Source organism: Pseudophryne corroboree, chromosome 2 (genome assembly GCF_028390025.1).
Source record: "Pseudophryne corroboree isolate aPseCor3 chromosome 2, aPseCor3.hap2, whole genome shotgun sequence".
Lineage (NCBI taxonomy): Eukaryota > Metazoa > Chordata > Amphibia > Anura > Myobatrachidae > Pseudophryne > Pseudophryne corroboree.
In genome coordinates, this window is record NC_086445.1 from 996,259,194 (window position 1) to 996,281,990 (window position 22,797).

Consider the following 22,797-nt stretch of genomic DNA (forward strand, 5'->3'; position numbering starts at 1 on the left):
CCACCTGATAGGAAAGCTTTACTTTTGTGCCCTGTCTCCTGCGGAGCCGCTATTCCCCATGGTCCTTTCAGGAACCCCAGCATCCACTACGGACTCCGAGAAATAGAATTATCGGTAAGTAAATTCTTATTTTATCACTCCTCTGGCGGTACGAGTGATATCTAACGCGATTAGGAATTGAATCCCGGTGGATTCATGGATCAGGTCAGAGGCCGGATGCTCTGTTCTTTCTATCAGGTGCCGTTTAACGATGTGCTCGTAATGAGTGTGAGTATAAGGAGCTTGGGCACTGCGGTGAATATCCTTCATTTTAGTGTGGGATACGGTCATTACCTCAGGCAGTACTTTTCCAATATAACATAACCCTTCTGAGTTTGGGGCAAGCCACTTATACGCCTTCCTCCCGCATATGAAATATGCATCATCGGGGAGAACATATGGGACGGAGTAGGACATAACCATATTACACATTTTCCTTATGAAACCTCCTAACCCTAATTCTCCCATCTGTTTAGTACACGTATCAGTTTGTACGATATGTGCACAGTATCCTGGTGATACTTCTCCAACTCTCATGATCCTACTTCCTAGGGTATACCTATATCGGAAATATTTTCCACTACCGACTATGTGGCGTATAAGTTCTGTATCTGTAGGCATTCTATCGGCTCTGTATGAAAAAGTCATGGTTTGGTTATTCCATGACACTTCCCAATTTCCCGGCTTTCGGGGATTGGAATTGTTAAAACATACTAGGGATCTATCCACATGATATTGGTGGAGCTTCAAACTAGGAGGACTGGAGATATTAAACCTCCTGTCCACCGGCCTCCCACCACTTAGCTCAAGTACCTCCCCTATAGTTAAAGGGAATGGCACTAATCCTGATTTGCTATGGCCTTGAGGTACTTGAGAGCATACCCAACAATCTGTCTGATTTAACACTTTACCCACTAAGGAGTGATAGTCACTCAATGGATGCCGGTCCATGTGGATATTAAAACTGGACTGACATTTCTTGATGCACCCATCCTCAACTACACTGTTACAGAGTCTACAGATACAGTTCTCTTCAGCTAACAATCCTTCACAATTCCTCCTATTGTCAATGCTATCGGATCGTTTTCTGATACTCGCCTTTGCTTGATGATTATGTTGTTCTTGGAAATCTACGCCTCCAACTTTGTCATCAGAACCCATTCCAGAACCTCTCTCGACCTCCCTGGTACTCTCGCCGGAACAGACTGCTCTGGTCAACATCATGGTCAACAGGAAAATCCGGATCACAGTGTCTTGGGGCAAGTCCATCTTATAGGAGGAAATGGAGAAGAATGAGAAGGGGGAAAGAAATAATTGAGGGAGATGGGATGGGAAGTGGAGAAAAACAATAAAAGGGAACAGGGAATCGACAACTGCCTCCGATCTTATTATTCTCAATGCTCAGGTGCCGTCTCAGTCCTCCTGAAACAGACACTCCAGTGATACAACTTCCTCTACCGTCTGTTCTTTATCACGGGACCTCTCTGGATCAGCAACCTTCTTACAATGCTACGAATGGACCCAAGTCTCTCTCTCGGCAACCTTCAATGCTGTCGTGCTAGTCAATAAGACTTGGTATGGTCCTTCCCATCTGTCAATAAGGCAACCTGAGCGTAGAAAATTCCGTATCATTACATAATCCCCAGGTTCAATGTCATGACAATTACTATCTGGCAGATCAGGAATCACCAACTTCAAATTATCATTCTGATTCCTTAGCTGTTGACTCATCTTAACCAGATACTTTACAGTCACTTCATTGTTACACTTCAAATCATCCTGAGGGTTAATCATAACATGCTGTTGTCGACCGAACAGAATTTCAAAAGGGGACAGATTAAGAGGGGACCTGGGAGTGGTTCTGATGCTGTATAATACAATGGGCAAAGCTTCTGGCCATGTCAATCCTGTTTCCGCCATAACATTGCTCAATTTATTTTTAATAGTGCTGTTCACTCTTTCTACTTTCGCACTCGCCTGGGGGCGGTATGGAGTGTGCAGCTTACTATCAATTCCCATCAACTTACACATTCCTTGAAAGACATCACCTGTAAAATGGGTACCCCTATCACTTTCAATTATTCTAGGGATACCGTATCTACACACAAATTCCTGCACAATTTTCTTAGCAGTAAACATAGCGGTGTTTGTGGCCGCAGGAAATGCTTCGACCCAATTTGAAAACACATCTATACAAACTAGTACATACTTCAAATTTCGACAAGGGGGTAATTGTATGAAATCAATTTGTATCACCTGAAAAGGGCCGCCTGTAGGTGGGATATGAGATGGTTCTGTTGGTATTGCCTTTCCGATATTCTTCCTCAAGCAGGTGAGGCATGTCATTGCCCTTTTTCCCGCATGGGAGGAAAATCCTGGGGCGCACCAATATGCTCTTACCAACTTGCACATCCCTTCCTTGCCTAGATGAGTCAGCCCATGTGCTGCTTCCGCTAAACTTGGAAGGTATGCTCTGGGTGCCACTGGTTTACCCTGCCCATCTGTCCAGAGTCCTGAGGACTCCTGGCCATATCCTTTTGCCCTCCAAACTGCCTTTTCCTGTGTGGAACACAAATTTTGCATTTCACACAATTTCTGTGTGTTGACGGTATTAAATATCATCAGTTGTGTGGTGTCTGTTTGTCTGGGGGTACCAGCTGCTAACTTAGCAGCTTCGTCTGCTCGGCTGTTACCAAGTGATACCGGGTCTTGGCTATATGTATGTGCTTTACACTTGATAACAGCCACTCTGTCGGGTTCCTGTATCGCTGTTAGAAGCCTTTTGATGTGGGCTGCATGCGCTACCGGTGTACCAGCTGCCGTCATGAAATTTCTGAGGCGCCATAGAGCTCCGAAATCATGGACTACGAATGCGTATCTAGAATCGGTATAGATATTGGCTGATTTGCCCTTAGCCAATTCACATGCTCTGGTTAGGGCAACCAGTTCAGCAACCTGGGCTGAGTGAGGTGGGCCTAGCGGTTCTGCTTCTATGGTGCCTTGGTCATCTACGACTGCATATCCAGTACACAAGTCTCCCGAGTCCGTCTGTCTGTGACAACTACCGTCGGTGTAGAAAGTAAGATCTACATCTTCCAGTGGGTTGTCACTGATGTCAGGCCTTGCCGTGAAATTTTGGGTCAAATATTCCATACAATCATGCGTGTCATCCCCTGTCTTAAATCCTCCTTCACTATTACTCTCATCCTCCACCCTTTGTGCCTGTCCAGGCACACCTGGGAGATACGTTGCCGGATTTAATGCACTGCATCTTTTTATGGTGATGTTTACGGGGGCCATTAATGCCAATTCCCATCTTGTAAACCGTGCTGATGAGACGTGTCTAGTTTGAGCTGAATTCAGCAAGGCTGACACTGCATGTGGTGTATAGATTGTGAGGTTGTGTCCTAGCACTACATCTTCGCTTTTCGTTACTAGCAATGCTATCGCAGCGACACTTCGTAAGCATGTGGGGAGGGATCGCGCTACCGTATCTAACTGAGCGCTGTAGTATGCTACCGGCCTGCTGGCATCACCGTGCTTTTGGGTTAGGACGCCTGCCGCGCAACCAGCACTTTCTGTTCCGTACAGCTCAAAGGGTTTCCCATAGTCTGGCATACCTAATGCTGGTGCCTGCGTTAGGCACTGTTTAAGTCTCTCAAATGCCATCTCGGATTCGTCTGTATGCGAAATCCGATCAGGTTTGTTTGATGAGACCATCTCCTGCAAAGGTAATGCTAGAATGGAAAAACCTGGGATCCAGTTACGGCAATACCCACACATTCCTAAAAACGTTCTGATCTGTTGCTGAGTTTGTGGCAGAGTCATGTCTCGAATTGCTTGAATTCTATCAGCGGTCAGGTGTCTCAGTCCTTGTGTCAGACAGTGTCCCAAATATTTTACTTTAGTCTGGCATAATTGCAACTTGTCTTTGGAGACCTTGTGTCCTGTGTCTGAAAGATGAAACAGGAGCTGTTTCGTATCTTTCAGGGACGCTTCCAGTGAATCTGAACATAGTAGTAAATCATCCACATATTGTATTAATATTGATCCACTCTCTGGTTGGAAAGACTGTAAACAATCATGCAAAGGCTGTGAAAATATACTTGGACTGTCTATGAAACCTTGTGGTAATCGAGTCCATGTGTATTGGACTCCTCTGTATGTGAATGCAAACAAATATTGGCTGTCAGGGTGCAGAGGTACCGAGAAGAAGGCGGAGCAAAGGTCAATAACAGTGAAAAATTTCGCAGTGGGAGGGATCTGCATAAGGATGACAGCTGGATTTGGCACTACGGGGAACTGACTCTCAACTATTTTGTTAATCCCCCTTAGATCCTGCACTAGCCTGTAACCGCTCCCCCCACTCTTTTTAACAGGGACTATTGGCAGTGCTGGATGTTCTTACCAGAATGCCCTGTTGTAGCAAGCGCTCTATTACTGGGTATACTCCTAACTCCACCTCTGGCTTCAGAGGGTATTGTGGGATTTTTGGAGCTATCCTACCATCTTTTACTTGCACAACTACTGGAGCTACGTTTGCCATTAATCCAGTGTCTTGTCCATCTTTAGTCCAAAGTGACTCTGGTATTTGGGATGTCATTTCTTCTACCTGGGATGAACTCCTATTTATCATAACGGTATGTGACATTAATTTTGATGGGGAGTCTAGCATGTCTCGTACTTCCTGAGCGTGATTCTCAGGTATGTCTAAGAATACACCTTCAGGAGTACAATAAATGACGCACCCCATTTTACACAATAAATCTCTTCCCAGGAGATTAGTTGGTGCCGATGCAGCCAGCAAAAAGGAATGCTTGGTATGCAAGGGCCCTATTGTAATCTCTGCTGGTTTGCTAACAGGGTAGTGCTGTACTACTCCTGTTACTCCCATGGCTGGAATTGTTTTACCAGTGGTTCTCATGCCCACTGTCGAATTTATCACTGATTTGGCCGCCCCCGTATCTACAAAGAAATTTAATGATTTACCAGCTACATCAATTGTGATCTCGGGTTCACTTCCAAGACTTGCAATCAATTTTACTGGCTGCAGATTACAGGTGTGGCCACACCCCTATTGGGTATGGTGACCGCCCTGAATCGCGCTGGCAGCAATTACTTGTGGTGGGGGTAGATGGGAACTATCAGGGATTTGCCAGTCACTTCTTGGGGGATACCTTTTGGTTTCCCCTGCATGTGGCTCATAGCTCCGCCCTTTCGGTCCTTGATCCCAATGTCTCGTATCAGGTCGTTGTCTAGGGGATTGATATGAATTTTGCCTTTGTTTTGTTTTACAATCACGTGACAGGTGTCCCTCTCTGTGACAACTATAACATTTTATACCTCTTGACTTACCCACAGGGGTCACAGTTCTGGGCTGAGGTGGTGGCCCAGTAGTAAGAGCCTGTATGCTTACAGCCATTAATTTATCACTCTGTGACTCCCTGTGTCTGATGATATTCCGATCATGCCCAGCAGCAGCCTCTCCCAATGCATCCACCGACATACCTCTCCAATCAGGCCTAGTGGTTTGTATTCTATTCCTTAAAACCTCCTTTAGACCGTCCATTAATACTGAAACAGCTACTTCCCTGTGGTGTACATTAGTTTTAATGTCATCTATACCAGTGTACCTAGCCATATCCTGCAGAGCCCGGTGAAAATACTCTGGTGTGGATTCACCTTCTTTTTGTTTTATTGTAAAGATTTTATTCCACTTTACTACTGCAGGAAAATATACCCCTAACTGTAAGTTGATTCTCTTTACATTATCCTGATTATACTCGTCTGTTAGTGGTACTTCCTCATCTAACTTGCAATCAGCGATAAACTTTAACGGATCAACACTGGGGGGTAAACATGCCCTCAAAACTGTCCTCCAATCTTTGTTATTTGGCTCTGCAGAATTTCCTAGCTCCCTAATATACTTTTGACATGCAACTAAGTCTTTCCTAGGATCAGGGAATTCAGACATCATTGATCTTAATTCTGCTCGGGAAAAGGGACAGTGCATGGCGATGTTCCTGACAGGAGTTGCTCCTGAAGTGTCAGTTTTCCCATTTGGCACTGCTATTACCCTAACAGGATTAAGTCCAACAACATCATTCTGAGTAGATTCTACAACATGTGGTGAAATGGTTTCAGCATAGTGTATGGTGCCGTACTTACCAGTCGATACGACCTCACCTGTCCCTCCGCTAGGGGCCTTTGATACTAATCTTACGGGTTGGGTCGTGCCTACTGCTGTTTCTGATATGGTGGCTGCTAGGGAGAGTGCTGATATTGTTGTGGGCTCATCCTCTTGGTCACAATCCTGGGGAAAGTTCAAAACAGGGTACAACTTGCACGGATTAGTGTTAGCATTAATTACTTTGGTTACATTATCCTTAACTTCTACACATTTAACATAACCCTGAGTGCCATTCTCTGCAACCAATTTCTCTCCAGGTATGTACGGTGGTGGGGGTGCAGTGGCTATCAGTTTCCTGATAGGGTTAGATCCAGTGGCTTGCGCCAACCCCCTTTGTATTTCACCTTCCTCTTGCCACAATGTTAAATAATCATAATGTTTAATACGCCTTTTTGAAGATTTAATCAGGCACACTCTTCTCCTTAAATTCTGTAATACTTCTGGGTTAAAACTACCTACCCGGGGAAACTTTTCCCCGTCATGCACAGTCATCCTTTCCCATTCATTGCACAACATTTCTGTGTGATGACCATATTTCTCACACATGATATACCTTGCCGACCCGATTGGTCGGTTTACCAAATCAACCTGAACCTGGGTTGATCGCCCCTTACCTGAACAACTGGCCCCCATCTCTGCAGGTGCTGCTTTCACTACCTCTGACTTCAAATCAGGGTCTTCGGCAACCCTTACAGAAAACCAAAATGTCCGGGGTAAGGCTGCGGTGGGGGTTTTGCAACAAGGTCCGCCCACTTAACTCCGCCCACGCTGGCCAATACGGCGACCAAAGTTCCCAGAGGTTCCGTACCCAACCTAGGGCACCTAAGTACGTCTACTTGCTCGGGCGTGTGGGAGTGTCTTACCCTCCCCAGCAAGTATCAGTCGCTGGAATGTCCCTGAGTGATCAGGCTACTTCCCTTAAAATAAAAAAAATTACACAAATCACGTTAACAATGTGCAAGTAGCGTTCTTCTGAATTCAAGATACGCTAATGCACACAATCACATGCAAGACAATCGTATCTGCACACAAGCAACTAATCTTATGTGCGGAACGATCAATGGAATCGAAAATTTCTGCTGCGAATTCCTTCAGCGATGAGCTTCTTTGGCCTATATGGGTCTCGCACCAACCCTCTTCGTTGTGCTTCTCTACTTCTAGTCTGCTGTACCTGAACCTCTTGTTCTGTGACCTCCTGGTCTGTGACCTCCTGGTCTGTTATGTACAGCAGACTCTACTGCTCATTAATATGTCGAGACTAACAAGGGACGCCTCCCAAGCCACCCCACGATATCACTCTCGCTGGTGTACCTCTTTCTACTGGCCTATGGTTCCCACTTCCGTAGTAAAAGAGAAATCTTATATATACACACTCTTACATTCGAACACTCTTATTTCTGTACAGAATTCCTTTCATTCAGTAATAGTCTAACCCAGAAGAATTGCAACAGAGAAAGTCTTTTTCTTTTAACTTTAAACTTTTGGATTTGAGATAGATTTGTGTTATTTTCGCGTTACTTCCTTATCGCCTATTAAAACAATACTATCGTGCGGTTTGTATTATGTGGGCGTATCCGTACGCTCCGTTGCGTAATATACGCTCCGTGCGTCGATCCTTGCGTTGCGTACGCCCTGCCCTTGTAAGGACACGTGTATGCAGACCAAGTACGTCCACAGTAACACACTACACGTTTATCAATGTGAATGATTTTTAACAGTAATCCTTCACTGAACACCACTCAAATCTCCCTTGTATTCTAGGCGAGATTGTGTGCGTGCCTTTTACAATTATTCCCTTAAATATTACTTTTTTTTAATCTTTTAACTATTAATAACAACAAATGTCTCAGCACGTTTATCACTAGTATGTGGCAATCAGGAGAATGAGGTACGGACAAATAATACTAAACAAGAAATACAGGTGTGTGTGCTTATGCGTACGTTCGCAAAACAGAAACTAAAACAGGTTTTAAAAGACAATAACGTACTGTTCTTACCTTCCGGTTCCGGATTCCTTCAGCACTCCTTACTAAGCGAAGCAGACTCTTATCTGGTCAGCACTACGAGGAATATTACCTCCCGCCCTTTGCTGACCGATAATGTCTGCTGAAATTACCTAGTGCAGATATGTGAAGAGCGGGCGAGTGCCCAATTGATAAAGCCTATAATTTATCCTATTTAAAACACTCTAAAAGGTTAATGAACACAGTACGCAATTGGCGTATGGAATACCGTAAGAGTACGCACGTAGCGTACAAACGCTTAGCCGTGGACGAGACACACGAGCGGCACGTTCTCTCACGGCTTAAACCGTAAAGGCAAGCACGCTATAGGTTGCCGACTAACGTAATGATACGCTATCAGCGTAGCGGACGCTCGAGACCACGAGGAGATCACAAGCGGCGCTGACGCTCAGTGTTAAACCTTTGTAACAATATCATAAACAATGTACTTAAATTGTAAACCTTTGTGCAGTGATAAGGTGTAAATGCAACACAGTGTAACGTTGTTAGTTTAAAAGCTGTATGAGCGACTCTTACGCTCTGAGAACCCTTTAGCAATATAATAAACACTCAAATACCGGTCTAAGGGTCTAACACCTTTTAAGGGAGAGAATGAACGTTCAATCGCAAAAGAATACACAATACAAGTTATACACTACCAAACTAACATAAAATACCTAACCGAGTTACTACAGATAAAATACAACAAAGACACAATTACATTTAAGGGGGAAAGGAGAGAGAGAATGGCTTACAACAAAATAGGAGATAAATATGGTTGCAGAGAACTTACGCACAAGGGGAACAATCGCAAGCGCCTTTCTGGATATCCAGCTCCCGATTATCAGTGATGAGAACCGTTGAGAAGAGTAGAGAGCTGGCCCAGATCGGCTTGTCTTTTTATACACTACACACAATACAGTACAATGGTCCCCACATTCTTATTGTTCATTGGACACAGGAATTCGTCTCTGCATTATAACAAAAGGTCATAGGTTGGTTCATACAGGTGGGCTGTGACTATTTCAAACTGCTCAGGTGGGAGGGAAACTCAGGTTTCCCGCCGCATGGGTAATAAAGTGCAAATATAGTAAATGTCCATAAACTTCTAATGTCCATAACTATACGCACGAGCGAGTAATCCGCTTCAAACCAACACCGGAATATTGCTAATTATATTCTCTTCCGATGGATACTAAACACCACTGTGTAACCCCTGTCTGACCCTTCGTATCAAACAAAGAGGAATCTCTCTGTCCCCGAACATGCTATATTAACTAAACTTTCAGATTCTATCAAAGGGACCATAATCTACAAAATACATTATATGACTAAAATATGTTATGATTGAGTCGCCCGCTAGACGCACTCAAACTCTACCGTAAATGCGCATACCGTGCGCCTGCGAGTGCACGCGACTGCGAGTATACGCACGCACGGAAGAGCTCATGCTCGTGCAGCGGGCACACGCATGAGGTGCATATATGGCAATGTGCAGCGTGATATTTTTATGACTTTGACAGTAACCTCTGGTGACAAATGGTTATAGAAATTGCTTAAACACAATTGTAGCTGGGATTTCTGGTCAGGAAGCTGAAGGCGGCAGTTTTTTGAGGAAGGAATCCACAAACCACTGAAACGCTAGGGGTAGAGAGGAGTGTAATATACTGGGATTTTGTGTTTCCTCCCAGTGAATGTTCATTCATATGTTGCCGGGCATAGTCATAAAGCTGCTTATGTTTCAATGCCTGGCGTGTAAGTACCTGAAATAGTGTGATACAGCTTAACTGAGCAGTGTGTTATACTCGGCACACCCGTAATATCAGCCTCTGCATTGTACTCCCCCCCCCCCCCCCCCCCCCCCCCCCCATTGTAGCTCTAGTGAGCCATCTGAGCTGCTATTCAGAAAGTGACCATATTATAAATGTGTTTAGTTACACACATCTTGGAGATGGTACAAATGACATCTGGAAAACCCCCACTGATGGACAGGCATTGTTGGGGGGTACATTTTATTGTTTGCGCCATTGCTTTCCAAAATAACCACACTGCATTGTTTCGCTCATATTTTTACATAATGTTACCATCGCAGTAGATTGTATTTGTTAAAGCACAAAGCGTGGAACACACACTGAAAATATCACTACAATGCGCCATACACTGTAGTTTTCATCTGTTAGGATTGGTGGCACTCCAGCCGCTGCTTGTTGCCCACTATGGGTTAGGATTGGTGTCACTCCAGCCGCTGCTTTTTGCCCACTATGGGTTACGATTGGTGGCACTCCAGCTGCTGCTTGTTGCCCACTATGGGTTAGGATTGGTGTCACTCCAGCTGCTGCTTTTTGCCCACTATGGGTTAGGATTGGTGGCACTCCAGCCGCTGCTTGTTGCCCACTATGGGTTAGGATTGGTGGTACTCCAGCTGCTGCTTTTTGCCCACTATGGGTTAGGATTGGTGACACTCCAGCTGCTGCTTGTTGCCCACTATGGGTTATGATTGGTGGCACTCCAGCTGCTGCTTTTTGCCCACTATGGGTTAGGATTGGTGGCATGCCAGCTGCTGCTTGTTGCCCAGTATGGGTTAGGATTGGTGGCACTCCAGCTGCTGCTTGTTGCCCAGTATGGGTTAGGATTGGTGGCACTCCAGCTGCTGCTTGTTGCCCACTATGGGTTAGGATTGGTGGCACTCCAGCTGCTGGTTGTTGCCCACTATGGGTTAGGATTGGTGGCACTCCAGCTGCTGGTTGTTGCCCACTATGGGTTAGGATTGGTGACACTCCAAGCTGTATGTTGCCCACTATGGGTTAGGATTGGTGGCACTCCAGCTGCTGGTTGTTGCCCACTATGGGTTAGGATTGGTGACACTCCAGCTGCTGGTTGTTGCCCACTATGGGTTAGGATTGGTGACACTCCAGCTGCATGTTGCCCACCATGGCTTAGGGTTGGTAGTACTCCAGCTGCTGCTTGTTGTCCACCATGTTTTAGGATTAGTGGTACTCAGCTGCTGGTTATTGCCCACTATGGGTTATGATTGGCGGTACTCCAGCTGCTGCTTGTTGCCCACCATGTGTTAGGATGGGTGTTACTCTGCTGCTGGTTGCTGCCCACCATGTCTTAGGGTTGACGGTACTTTAGCAGCGGCTTGTTGCCCACCATGTGTTAGTGGTACTCTGGCTGCTGGTTATTGCCCACTATGGGTTATGATTGGTGGTACTCCTGCTGCTGGTTGTTGCCCACCATGTGTTAGAGTTGGCTGTATGCCAGCTGCTAGTATAAAGTGAAATGTCTCTGTCCTTTTGTATCTATGCTACAAGACCTCTTTACAAGTGTTCTTTCTGTAACTCCCATGATTGTGTGTTTCTTGTAGGGCCTTGGCTGACATGAACAATGATGGTAGAATGGATCAGCTGGAATTCTCCATAGCTATGAAACTGATCAAACTGAAGTTGCAAGGATACCCTCTGCCCGCCACTCTCCCTGCTGCCATGCTGAAGACACTTGTCGCCATCCCCAACCCCGCAGGCTTTGGTTAGTATTGAATGGGGATTGGTTCCTTAAATGAGAAAGTAGCTGCTAAGCATGGCTTTCATGTGACTACAGTGTGAGGCTGTGAGACTTGTACCCTGCTGCTAAACACAGGACCCATTTGTCTGTTTGTGTGTGTGCATGGTAACAATCCCCTCATCCCAACGCTCCCGGCTTATTGCGCAAGTCTGCATTACTACAATCTTTAGAAACCAGTGTGGTCCCTGGAAGGGTTTAACTCTGGTCTCAAGATATCTGTTGACCATAAATGATCCTCGCCTGCCTGGATTGTGTTTTTCCTGACCCTGATATGTCGCCATGTTAGACTTCACTTCATCAGTTGTCGAGCACATTGGGGCCGATTCAATTGTTTTATCCCGTGGCTACCACTAGGGGGTGCAAAATAGAGAAATTCAATTGTTGCTCCATTTAGGTGCCCAGTTGCCGTGGGACTGAATTTTTTTCTTGCAGTGCAAACTCGGAATGATTTCGTCTACGGAATGATTTATCCAGACTGGAGGTCTGGGCAGACAAATGGAGAATGAGGTTCAATACAGATAAATGAAAAGTTATGCACTTTGGGACTAAGAACAATCGAGTAACCTATAAATTAACTGGCGAAAATGTAGGGATAACGGTAGTTGAAAAGGATTTGGTGTGCTCATCGATAATAGACTTAGTAGCAATACGCAATGTCAAAATGCAGCAACAAAAGCAAATAAGGTGTTAGCATGCATGAAACGGGGAATGGAGACACGGGATGAGAGTGTAATCTTGCCACTGTATAAATAATTGGTGCGGCCGCACCTGGAATATTGTGTACAGTTCTGGGCACCACACTATAAAAAAAGATATGTTGGAACTCGAAAGGGTTCAGAGGCGAGTTACCAAACTGGTTAAGGGGTTAGAGGCACTGAATTATGAAGAAAGACTTACAAGGTTAGATATGTTTACACTGGGAAAGAGGCGGCTGAGAGGGGACATCATTAATATTTATAAATACATTAAGGGACAATACAAGGACTTATCAGACTTTCTGTTTATCAAAAGAATGCAACATAGGACATAAGGATACCCCCTGAGGTTAGAAGAAGAAAAATTTCATACACAACGGAGGAAAGGGTTCTTCACAGTAAGAGCAGTAAGGATTTGTTATTCTCTACCAGAGGAGGTAGTAATGGTGGGTTCACTAAATAAGTTTAAAAATGGATTAGATAAATTCCTAACTGATAGAAATATCCAAGGTTACAGCATCTAAATGATATATAATTTTATAATACAGGTTGAACTCGATGGACATTGTCTTTTTTCATCCTCACCAACTATGTAAACTCGGTGGGTCTGAGCGGGAGTTTAAAGGACCAAAGCCTGGAGTTTAGATAGGATTAGCCGTTTTAGGTGGTTAAACCCTGTCTGTTTATGCGCAACATGCGCAATGTGCATGGCCACCCAAACGACAATTGAATAGTGACAATTGTTTGGGCGTCTAAAAAAAATCCAGTTTATATTGGATTTTTAGACGCCCAAAACAATTGAATTGGCCTCAGTCTGTGTTGCTGTTCATGCCAACAGCACCATACTGTACATATATTTGTTGTACAATTAATATGTACAGAGCCGTGTTTAGTAACCTGGTTGTAATCTGGGTGGCTGCTGTGTGTCGGCACACATAACGACATATTCATAAATTGGCCCTAGTAATGCAAATGGCTCCTAACGAACGGATTGGCTGCATCCTGACCTGTACTGATTCATCCCATGCTTACATCACTTATACAGGACCCCTACGTGGATGCTTGCTCCACCCACAGCGGCTTAGCGAGCTGTTGTGTGCATAAATTCTGAAGTTTATGGCTATTTTCTGTACAGTCTGTACAAGTGCACTGTTTTGTCTCTTCCAGGTATGAGTGCTATTGGCGGCATGCCTCCCCTCGCAGCTGTAGTCCCCGTGCCAATGCCTCCTATTCCAGTAGTAGGGATGTCTCCTCCTTTAGTGTCCTCTGTTCCTGCCTCGGCAGTGCCACCCCTGGCTAATGGAGCGCCGGCCGTAATCCAGCCTCTTCCTGCTTTTGCTCACTCGGGTATGCTGCACATAACTAATACTGCAACCTTCTACCTGGGACTCTATAGATTAATACTGGCCAGTCTGTGTCCTAGACGGCTTCATCCAGGACTCGTTTTGTACATTGCGGAGGGGGGTGGGGTCTTAACTCTTGCTGAACTAACAGCAAAACCGATTTTAATTAATTGCAGGAATTGTTTTGATTGCATCTCGGACTGTATCATTCCCAGTGAGATCAGACACCAGTCTATGCAATTGATAGCTCTTTTAGGAGTATATTCAATTAGGGTCGGATCCATTCCGACATGCATTTGTTGGAATGGATCCGACAACCCCTATTCAATCTCATCTCAATTCGACTTTTAAAAAGTCAAATTGAGATGAGGGAGACGGAGGAGAGCAGCGTTACAGTAGCGCTGCAGAAGGACGTCTCACAGCCGCCCGACCTCACGGCAGTGTCCACCCGGCTCCAGCAAGCGTGACCTCACTTGCTGGAGCCGAGTGGACGCTGCCGTGCGACATCCTGCTGCAGCGCTGTGGTGTAGCGCTGCTCTCCCCTGTATGCCCTGCGACTGTCCCCCTCCCTCCTTTGGATCCCACGTCTTAGTCCGACATTTTTTTATGTCTGACTGAGATGGTCGGAAAACTCAAAAGTATATGAATCTGCAGCTATACCGCCGATTCACGTACTATTCGACAAGTCGAATTCCACGACTTGTCGAATAAAAACTGATGGGACTGAATAGGTCGAATCACTATTCGACCTTAAAAAGTCGAAAATGCCATCTTTTCGACAGACGGCAATTTTCGACCCTAATTGAATATACCCCTTAGTCTTCTACAGTGAACTTCATTAATATTTGAAATCTACATATGTAGATATTGGGGATTAATTATTTTTCAGTTATCAGTGTCGTGTGTTTAGCTGTCCTTTTGAATAGTGTTCTAGCACCCTGCTCCTAATCCGTGAGAATAGCATATTTTTATACGCGATATATCGCGACAGTAGTTGTACACAAAGCGGCACATTTACGGTAATTAGCCGCAAGGTCACTTCGGAAATTCTGTGTACGTTATCCAGATAGGAAAACTCATCTTACAGAGTTGCAAACTAAAAATAAACAAGTATTTCTTATCATAGTAACATGTTACATGTGCAGCCACATGCCGGAACCCCGCTCTTAATTGAATATGCCCCTACAGAGTCGAACCTGAATGGTGTGCGCAGTTCTTTGTGGGAGTCTGGGCTTGCATTACGCTAGAACTTGATCTTGTGATCTCACAGTCTTGACCTCAGCAGGGATCTTTCTGGGTAAAACTGGGTACACACTTGTCCAGTCCTCAGGAGATGACTCCCAACCGACCAGTTTTGCCCGACATTGGACAAGTGTGTAACCTCTGCCGCCCGAACTGCTTACCCGTTACTGGTCTCCTGGTTTTTAAACATGCTTAAAATCTAGAAGACCCGGCTGCCAACCAGCCGACTGATACTGTAGTGTGTAGGCTGTTGAGACTTGAGCAGAAGACCGATCTCTGGTCCCTGCTGCCCAACACACTGTCAGAGTGGCGGCGGTGTGGGATACAGAGGGATCCCGGGACCATCTGCCGCTGCTGTGTGAGTCTGACGGTATGGCGGCGGGGTACAAGGCAGCCGTACAGGAAACTTTAAATGTGCAGAGTTGGGCAGCGGGCGGCATGCATAATGGTGGTATGTGCGACCTCCCGTCATCGCCCGCCCCCTAGTGCTGGCTAATATTATCCACTGTAAGGCAGCAGTTGTCATTCCAACGGTGGAGGAGGAGCGGTGAAGAGCTCCTGAAGATTGAAGACACGGGAAGTCCTAGATAGGTGGCGGCCATGTAAAAGAGCTTAAAGGCCGCTGCCCTCCAAGTCATGGTGCTGGCTAATAAAATATTACATTCGGTATTGTGTCTTTAGTTTAATATTTCTTTTACAGGATCCCTAAAGGTACCAGCAGGCCCTTAATGCCCTGCATGCTGGTATTTGTAGTTTTCAGAGTCCCCGCATGCAGGGCAGGCTTGCTGGAACCTGTAGTCCTCTTGCAAAAGACAATATTTATCACAAATGGACTGTCAACTCTGCACCCACAGCCCAGTAGTGCTGGGGATAGCCTCGGATGTCAGTCCAGGACTTGGGTGCCTTGGAGAGGAGGGAGCCCAGGAATCCCCGGCCTGGCCTGACTAGGGGGAGAATGCTTCGGCCATAGGACCCAATCAGGTGTGTGTCCTGGCTTGTGCATTATCCTCCCCTGCTGGTGGAGCCTGGTGCTGATTTTGAAAATGAGGGGGACTTCTACTCGTTTTGTTCCCTTCATTTTAGAACCAGGGCTTGCTCAAAGAGCCCGGTGCCGGTTCATTACATGTTCCCTGTAATTTTTTGGGGGTCCAGGGCTGGTTTAGAAAGATGGGAGGTGGGTGGGGTGGGGGGGTTTAACAGGGAAAATAAAGCTCCGTCAATTAAAAAATAGATTGTAATATCATTTGGTCATGAATGGGGTTAAAGAATGCTCTGGTTTTAGTCCTTATTTCTGTGCCCACACATAAGTAGGGTTTAGTATTAATGCACAGAGCAGGCTTGCTGGTTACTGGTCTGATACTATATACTAACCTCATTGTGTATATAAGCGGCTAAGCATCTGTTTATGGAGGACTATTAATCAGTCTTTTGGCAGCAAGCCTCACCACTTATATAGAGCACCCACTGTAGATTATACAGTGTAGAAGAACTCTGTAAAGTGTGTGCTTGACACAACACGTGGTATGTGGAATTCTGTGGGGAGTTTCTTAGTTAAGTTTTTTTTCACACAGCGATAGACCAGTGTAACGGTCAGCTTGTACATGTACTGGCCAGCACTGGGAATGTTGGCCACTCTTCCCTAGGCACTATATGACTGGTTCTCCTGACCGGTAGCTCGAGGATACAAACAGCTGCCGCGTTGGAAACCGGTACACCAACAATCAACAATTTTTACCATGATAGTATCGGTGTGCCTTTCTGGCATCTCTAGGGAGAATTACAGGGGCCTGGAAAGTTTATTTAAAAAACAATTTAACATTATTATTTTTTTTACTCCTGGGTGGCTGAACCTTCCCTTTTTAAACTTGCACCACAATGATGTACGGTATGTTTGTTTCGGTTTTTAAAGGTATATTCCATACTAGGATAGGGCAGTGACCTGAAGTCTGAGGGAATGCAGTGCTTGTATTAAAAACGGTCAAATGCAGCAGAACAGACCACAAAAGTTCATGGCCTTTAGACTGCGGCAGTATCACTGACCAACATCGGTCTGCTCAGTCACTGTATTGTGAGAACAAACGCCTGATATAAGCTGCGTATGGCATTGTGACATGGGCCATTTCTGTTGCGTTAGTTTAGTAGTTGAAATATTGAAAGGTCCCTAAATAAGAGTAGAGAGTAATGTTTACTTTTCTGCTCTTGCAGCCACATTGCCAAAGAGTTCGTCATTCGGCCGGTCCGGTGCCGTCACCCAACTAAGCACTAAACTTCAGAAAGCACAGTCGTTTGATGTGGCTATGTAAGTAAGAGTGTGTATGTGCTTCTCTCTCTCTCTCTCTCTCTCTCTCTCTCTCTCTCTCTCTCTCTCTCTCTCTCTCTCTCTCTCTCTCTCTCTCTCTCTCTCTCGTGCAGAAGCCACCTGATGAATATTCAGTTTTGGGTAGAATAAAACACAAGGGCAGATGTATTAACCTGGAGAAGAAGCAGTGATAAGTGGAGGGTGATTACGCACCAGCCAATCAGCTCCTAACTGTCGATTTACATATTGGAGCTGATTGGCTGGTGCTTTATCACCTAGCACTTATCACCTCTTTATCACTTCTCCAGGCTTAATACATCTTCCCCACAATTCCAAAAGGTTTCTTATCTGTGGTTTGACCTTCAGACTATCCAGCGGTACTCCAATATCAACCCCAAGAAGAAGCCTGTCCCCCAGATACTTAATCTAAACGGAGATTCCCCCGGCAGCCACAGGGGGTGTAGTGGCGGAGGAGCCTGTGTTTTAAAGTTCTTACAGTGCCCAGGCTCACTGCACTGCATTCATAGCCCTTGGTCTTTTCCAGTGTCCCAGGCCGAGAGTGGTCAAGAAAGTGTGTCCAACATTGGTGCACTTATCTGGACTGCCATCTTGGTTTCAACTGGTACTATGTAATTGGAGTCATGGCTCTGTGCCAATCTAAACGCTAGGTACCAGGTAAAGTGTCCTTTTTGGATTTGTTTTTTTTACGATTTTGGTCCTGGACCACCAATCCGTGGCATCCCAGGGTGCCTAGGCACACAGTCTGGGGACCATTGACTTATATTTAGTTTTGCATGGAATTATGCTTTAACTTTTGTGATTATCTTAATGTTTTATTGTAGTTGCTAATTTTCTGGGTGAGATTCAATATTTTGTTCATTGTATGGCTGAGCTTCTATGATGTGAAATGATATGGTATGAGTATCTTTATAATGTTTGTGTCTAGTTGTGGTGTTGTTCTACTTGTACTATATGGTTGTTTTTTCCCCCCCAGCCCGCCTCCTGTGGCAGAGTGGGCTGTACCGCTGTCTTCAAGGCTAAAGTATAGACAGTTGTTCAACAGCCATGACAAAACCATGAGCGGACATTTAACAGGTAACATCCATTGCGGGACTTGTCAGCGCTTGCCTTGTGCTTTGGGTCTTTCGGGCCTTCTCCTTCAGAAATTATTTTGACGGAGCTGAAAGGTTCATGTGAGGGCCTTTTGGCTGTTGCCCCTCGCTGCAATAAGCGGGGCTGTGTTAAAGCAGGGGATGCATTAGCTAAATTGTTCAAATTAGTGATCGGCTAATCCCCTCGCTTTTTTTCAACAAACTTGTTCATTTAGAATACATTGATATTTAGGGGGCGATTCAATAAAGTGCGAGTGCCAGGTGTTAAACATTAGAAGCACAAACAACTTCTGCAGTGCAATGTCATTACCATACAAACATCTACAGAGGTAATAGAAGAGTACAGAGCATGTTAGTGGCTCCCCTGACCTTCCTTTTTTTTTTTTTTAAGTTTCTTTTTTTAGTTTCCCAACCTCCCTCTATAGTTATTTAATTGGCCCCGTTTTATCCCTGAAAAACTCTATCCCCGATTTGGTGCCATATTTCCTTTTAAAGCCACCTCTATAGTTTTTGCACATTTTTCTTTTTGACCTGCCAAAAAGATCTTATTAATTGTTAGTGCCAGGCTGTCTCCAATCTCTTTTCCCTTCTACTTTTTGGCTTCTGTCCTACAGGCTTTTTTTTCTGTTTCTTTTTTAAAAAAAAATCCTTTTTCTTTGGGGCTTTATTTATGAAGCAGCAGCTGCTTCCCAATGGGTGAAAATATAAAAACGGCACTCGCAGTCAGTGTTTGGCTCGGCGTGCTCTACGCTAACTTTGAGTTTGATTCAAACCCACTAGCATGCAGCCGCTGCTTGTAAACAGTAATTTTTTTATTTGTTCCTTTTTTCTTTCTCTCTCTCTCCATCTTTCTTTTTTTTTTTCGTTTCCTCTGTTCACATACTACACGTTCTTCGTGTTCTTTATTTGTGTTGCTCCTCTTTATTCTCAGCGGTATCATTATGACATCACATGTGCTGCAAACGGAATTGAGTTTGGTGCCGAAAAAGAGTTAGATGGGTGCTATGCACCTCCCCCTATGTATGGCATGAACTGGGCACAGGAAATGACCAGTGAGCACCCACTGCTAGCCTTCAGTATGGCCCTGGATGCCACTAAATACATCTTAGTGTGCAATGTGTGTGTATGTAATATTATAACACAATGACCTGTTTGCCCCTCCTTTGTTTCAGGTCCTCAGGCGAGAACTATACTTATGCAATCTAGTTTACCACAAGCCCAGCTGGCTACCATATGGTAAGAGTGTACCCTGAGTGTTTTTGCTTTCTGCACTCCATGTAGTTACACTGCACTCCTTTCATACAGCAGTTGTGGTCTATCATCTCCGCATGCCATGACTTGTGAATGATCTAGACTAGTTACTGTAAGCTGGTCTCCTTAGCATTCTGTGCAGACACTCCGCAGTTAGGCAGCAGCATGTTACAATATTCTCATATGTGTGTTCTTTAATATAAATGCTTTGTAATTCTGTGGAACAGCAGTCTTTCTCTGTATATCCTTATCTCTCACCCTCCCATGTACTGGAATATCCCACCCCGGCCTCCACACTCAGTGTAGACTTGTACCCACATGCATATGGGTGTTTCGGTTTTCTGTATAATCGCATCAATGTGCAATAAATTCACTATCCAATCCTTTTAGCCCGGTTTTAATCAGATGGTCAGAAAACGCTGATAGCTTCATGTACCGTTTTTGCTATTTCAGTTTTCAGTGTTGTCCAATTATCATCTGTTTAGACTTTAAGGCATATAATTAGTCACATGGTTTACCCCACAGCTAATTGTTGGTGCTGCACTGGGCAAAGCTATTCAATTAGTTACCCTTTTTTCCGCGTGGTAATCACTTGGTTAACACATGCTAACCCATCGATTCAACATCTGATTGTTTTGTATCTGTTGTCATCCAGACATAGTTGATTCTTTATCAACTTGATAAAAAAATGATCAGGTGGAATGATGCAGATTGTGATGTGTGTAGCGGGTTCCACGCTAGTTTACTTGGTTCTGGTCAGAATGTCGACATGGGTTTTATGTCGATGCCAAAATGTTGACCGTACATTTTGTGTTATTTTTAGGGATAGGTGAATATAAGCATAAACTGAATATCTACATTCTGGCGGAGACCTAATTAATGTCAACATTATGAACATGTCGACATTTTTACCGTATCGAAATTTAGTAATGTCTATGTAATGTCCATGTTACCATTTAGACAGTCAACATTCAGAATGTGTCGACGTTCTGAATGACTACTTTTTATACCACCACCCTCTAAGCCAGTATTCATACGAATAGTGACTTCTGCTGTAAACTATTTATAGTGTGCAGCCTCGATATATTGAGGTTACATCCTTAATTCATTACTGCCTCACAGATCTGAGGTCTTGGGTTCGATTCCCACCATGGCGTGTAGTTTGTGTATTCTCCCCTTGTTTGTGTTGGTGCTCTCTGGGTGTTCCGGTTTCCTCCCATAATCCAAAAATATACTGGTAGGTTAATCGGCTACCTAGTGTGCGTGGCATGTGGTAGGGAATATAGATTGTAAGCTTCACCGGGGCAGGGACTGATGTGAATGACTGAAGTGTTCTGCTGCAGAATATGTGCGCTATATAAATAACTGGTTATATATGGTGCCCCGATAACGCTCGGTCTGGTTGTATGTTATCATCCCTTCCTGTGTGCCACCTTTTCCAGGAATCTTTCAGACATCGATCAGGATGGGAAGCTGACGGCTGAAGAGTTCATCCTGGCCATGCACTTAATAGATGTTGCCATGTCCGGCCAGACGCTGCCTCCTGTCCTGCCTCCGGAGTACATCCCACCATCGTTTAGGTGAGGAGCCCATTATTGTCCTGTAGTCCTGAGCAGTAGTATGTGGATGATTGCTGCTTCTTGTCATGCTTTGGTCTTTGTAACTGCTTGATCTATCGATTCCTGATGTACGAGTCCTAGGGGGGTATTCAATTAGTGCGTTTTTCTCTTACGTCCTAGAGGATGCTGGGGACTCCGTAAGGACCATGGGGATAGACGGGCTCCGCAGGAGACATGGGCACTTTAAGAAAGACTTTAGGAATGGGTGTGCACTGGCTCCTCCCTCTATGCCCCTCCTCCAGACCTCAGTTTACTACTATGCCCAGAGGAGACTGGGTGCATTACAGGGAGATCTCCTGAGTTTCCTGTCAGAAAGTATTTTGTTAGGTTTTTTATTTTCAGGGAGCCTGCTGGCAACAGACTCCCTGCATCGAGGGACTGAGGGGAGAGAAACAGACCTACTTCTGTGAGTTTCAAGGCTCTGCTTCTTAGGCTACTGGACACCATTAGCTCCAGAGGGATCGGTACACAGGTCTCACCCTCGCCGTCCGTCCCAGAGCCGCGCCGCCGTCCTCCTCACAGAGCCGGAACATAGAAGCCGGGTGAGTATGAGAAGAAAAGAAGACTTCAGAGGCGGCAGAAGACTTCATGATCTTCACTGAGGTAACGCACAGCGGTGAAGCTGTGCGCCATTGCTCCCATACACCTCACACACGGCAGTCACTGTAAGGGTGCAGGGCGCAGGGGGGGCGCCCTGGGCAGCATATGAACCTCTTTCTGGCAAAAATAGGTGTATATATACAGTTGGGCACTGTATATATAAAGAGCCCCCGCCAATTTCAGTATATTTGAGCGGGACAGAAGCCCCTCCGCCGAGGGGGCGGGGCTTCTCCCTCAGCACTCACCAGCGCCATTTTCTCCACAGCACAGCGCTGAGGGAAAGCTCCCCGGACTCTCCCCTGCTTAACCACGGTGAAAGAGGGTTTTGAAGAAAGGGGGGAGGGGGGGCACATAATTTGGCGCATTTATACATGTACAAACAGCGCTACTGGGTAAACATATCTTTATATAGTGTTTTTTTCCTGGGTCATATAGCGCTGGGTGTGTGCTGGCATACTCTCTCTCTCTGTCTCTCCAAAGGGCCTTGTGGGGGAACTTTCTTCAGATAAGAGGATACCCTGAGTGTGTGGTGTGTCGGTACGCGTGTGTCGACATGTCTGAGGTAGAAGGTTTTCAGGAGGAGGAGGAGAGAGAGAGTGTGGTGTCTCCGTCGACAACGCCGACACCTGACTGGATGGATATGTGGAAGATTTTAAGTGCTAATGTAAATGTATTGCACAATAGATTAGACAAAGCTGAAGCTAGCGAGCAGCCAGGGAGTCAACCCATGTCTGTCCCTATGTCGCAGGGACCTTCAGGGTCTCAAAAGCGCCCACTATCCCAAATTGTAGACACAGATACCGACACGGATTCTGACTCCAGTGTCGACTACGATGATGC

General features: G+C 45.2%; 1 protein-coding gene across 11 annotated transcripts in view; it reads left to right on the forward strand.

Annotated features, from left to right (window-relative positions):
- ITSN1 (intersectin 1) overlaps positions 1–22,797 on the forward strand; it is a 351,280-nt gene that overhangs the window by 115,909 nt on the left and 212,574 nt on the right. For 8 of the 11 annotated variants that reach the window (XM_063956498.1, XM_063956491.1, XM_063956499.1 and 5 more), the window contains 6 exons: positions 11,600–11,760; positions 13,659–13,838; positions 17,282–17,375; positions 18,370–18,470; positions 19,660–19,723; positions 21,181–21,318. In XM_063956498.1, coding sequence (XP_063812568.1) covers positions 11,600–11,760; positions 13,659–13,838; positions 17,282–17,375; positions 18,370–18,470; positions 19,660–19,723; positions 21,181–21,318 — 738 coding nt within the window. The remainder of the gene's footprint in view (positions 1–11,599; positions 11,761–13,658; positions 13,839–17,281; positions 17,376–18,369; positions 18,471–19,659; positions 19,724–21,180; positions 21,319–22,797) is intronic. The other 3 variants (XM_063956496.1, XM_063956501.1, XM_063956500.1) reach the window with 2 other exon arrangements.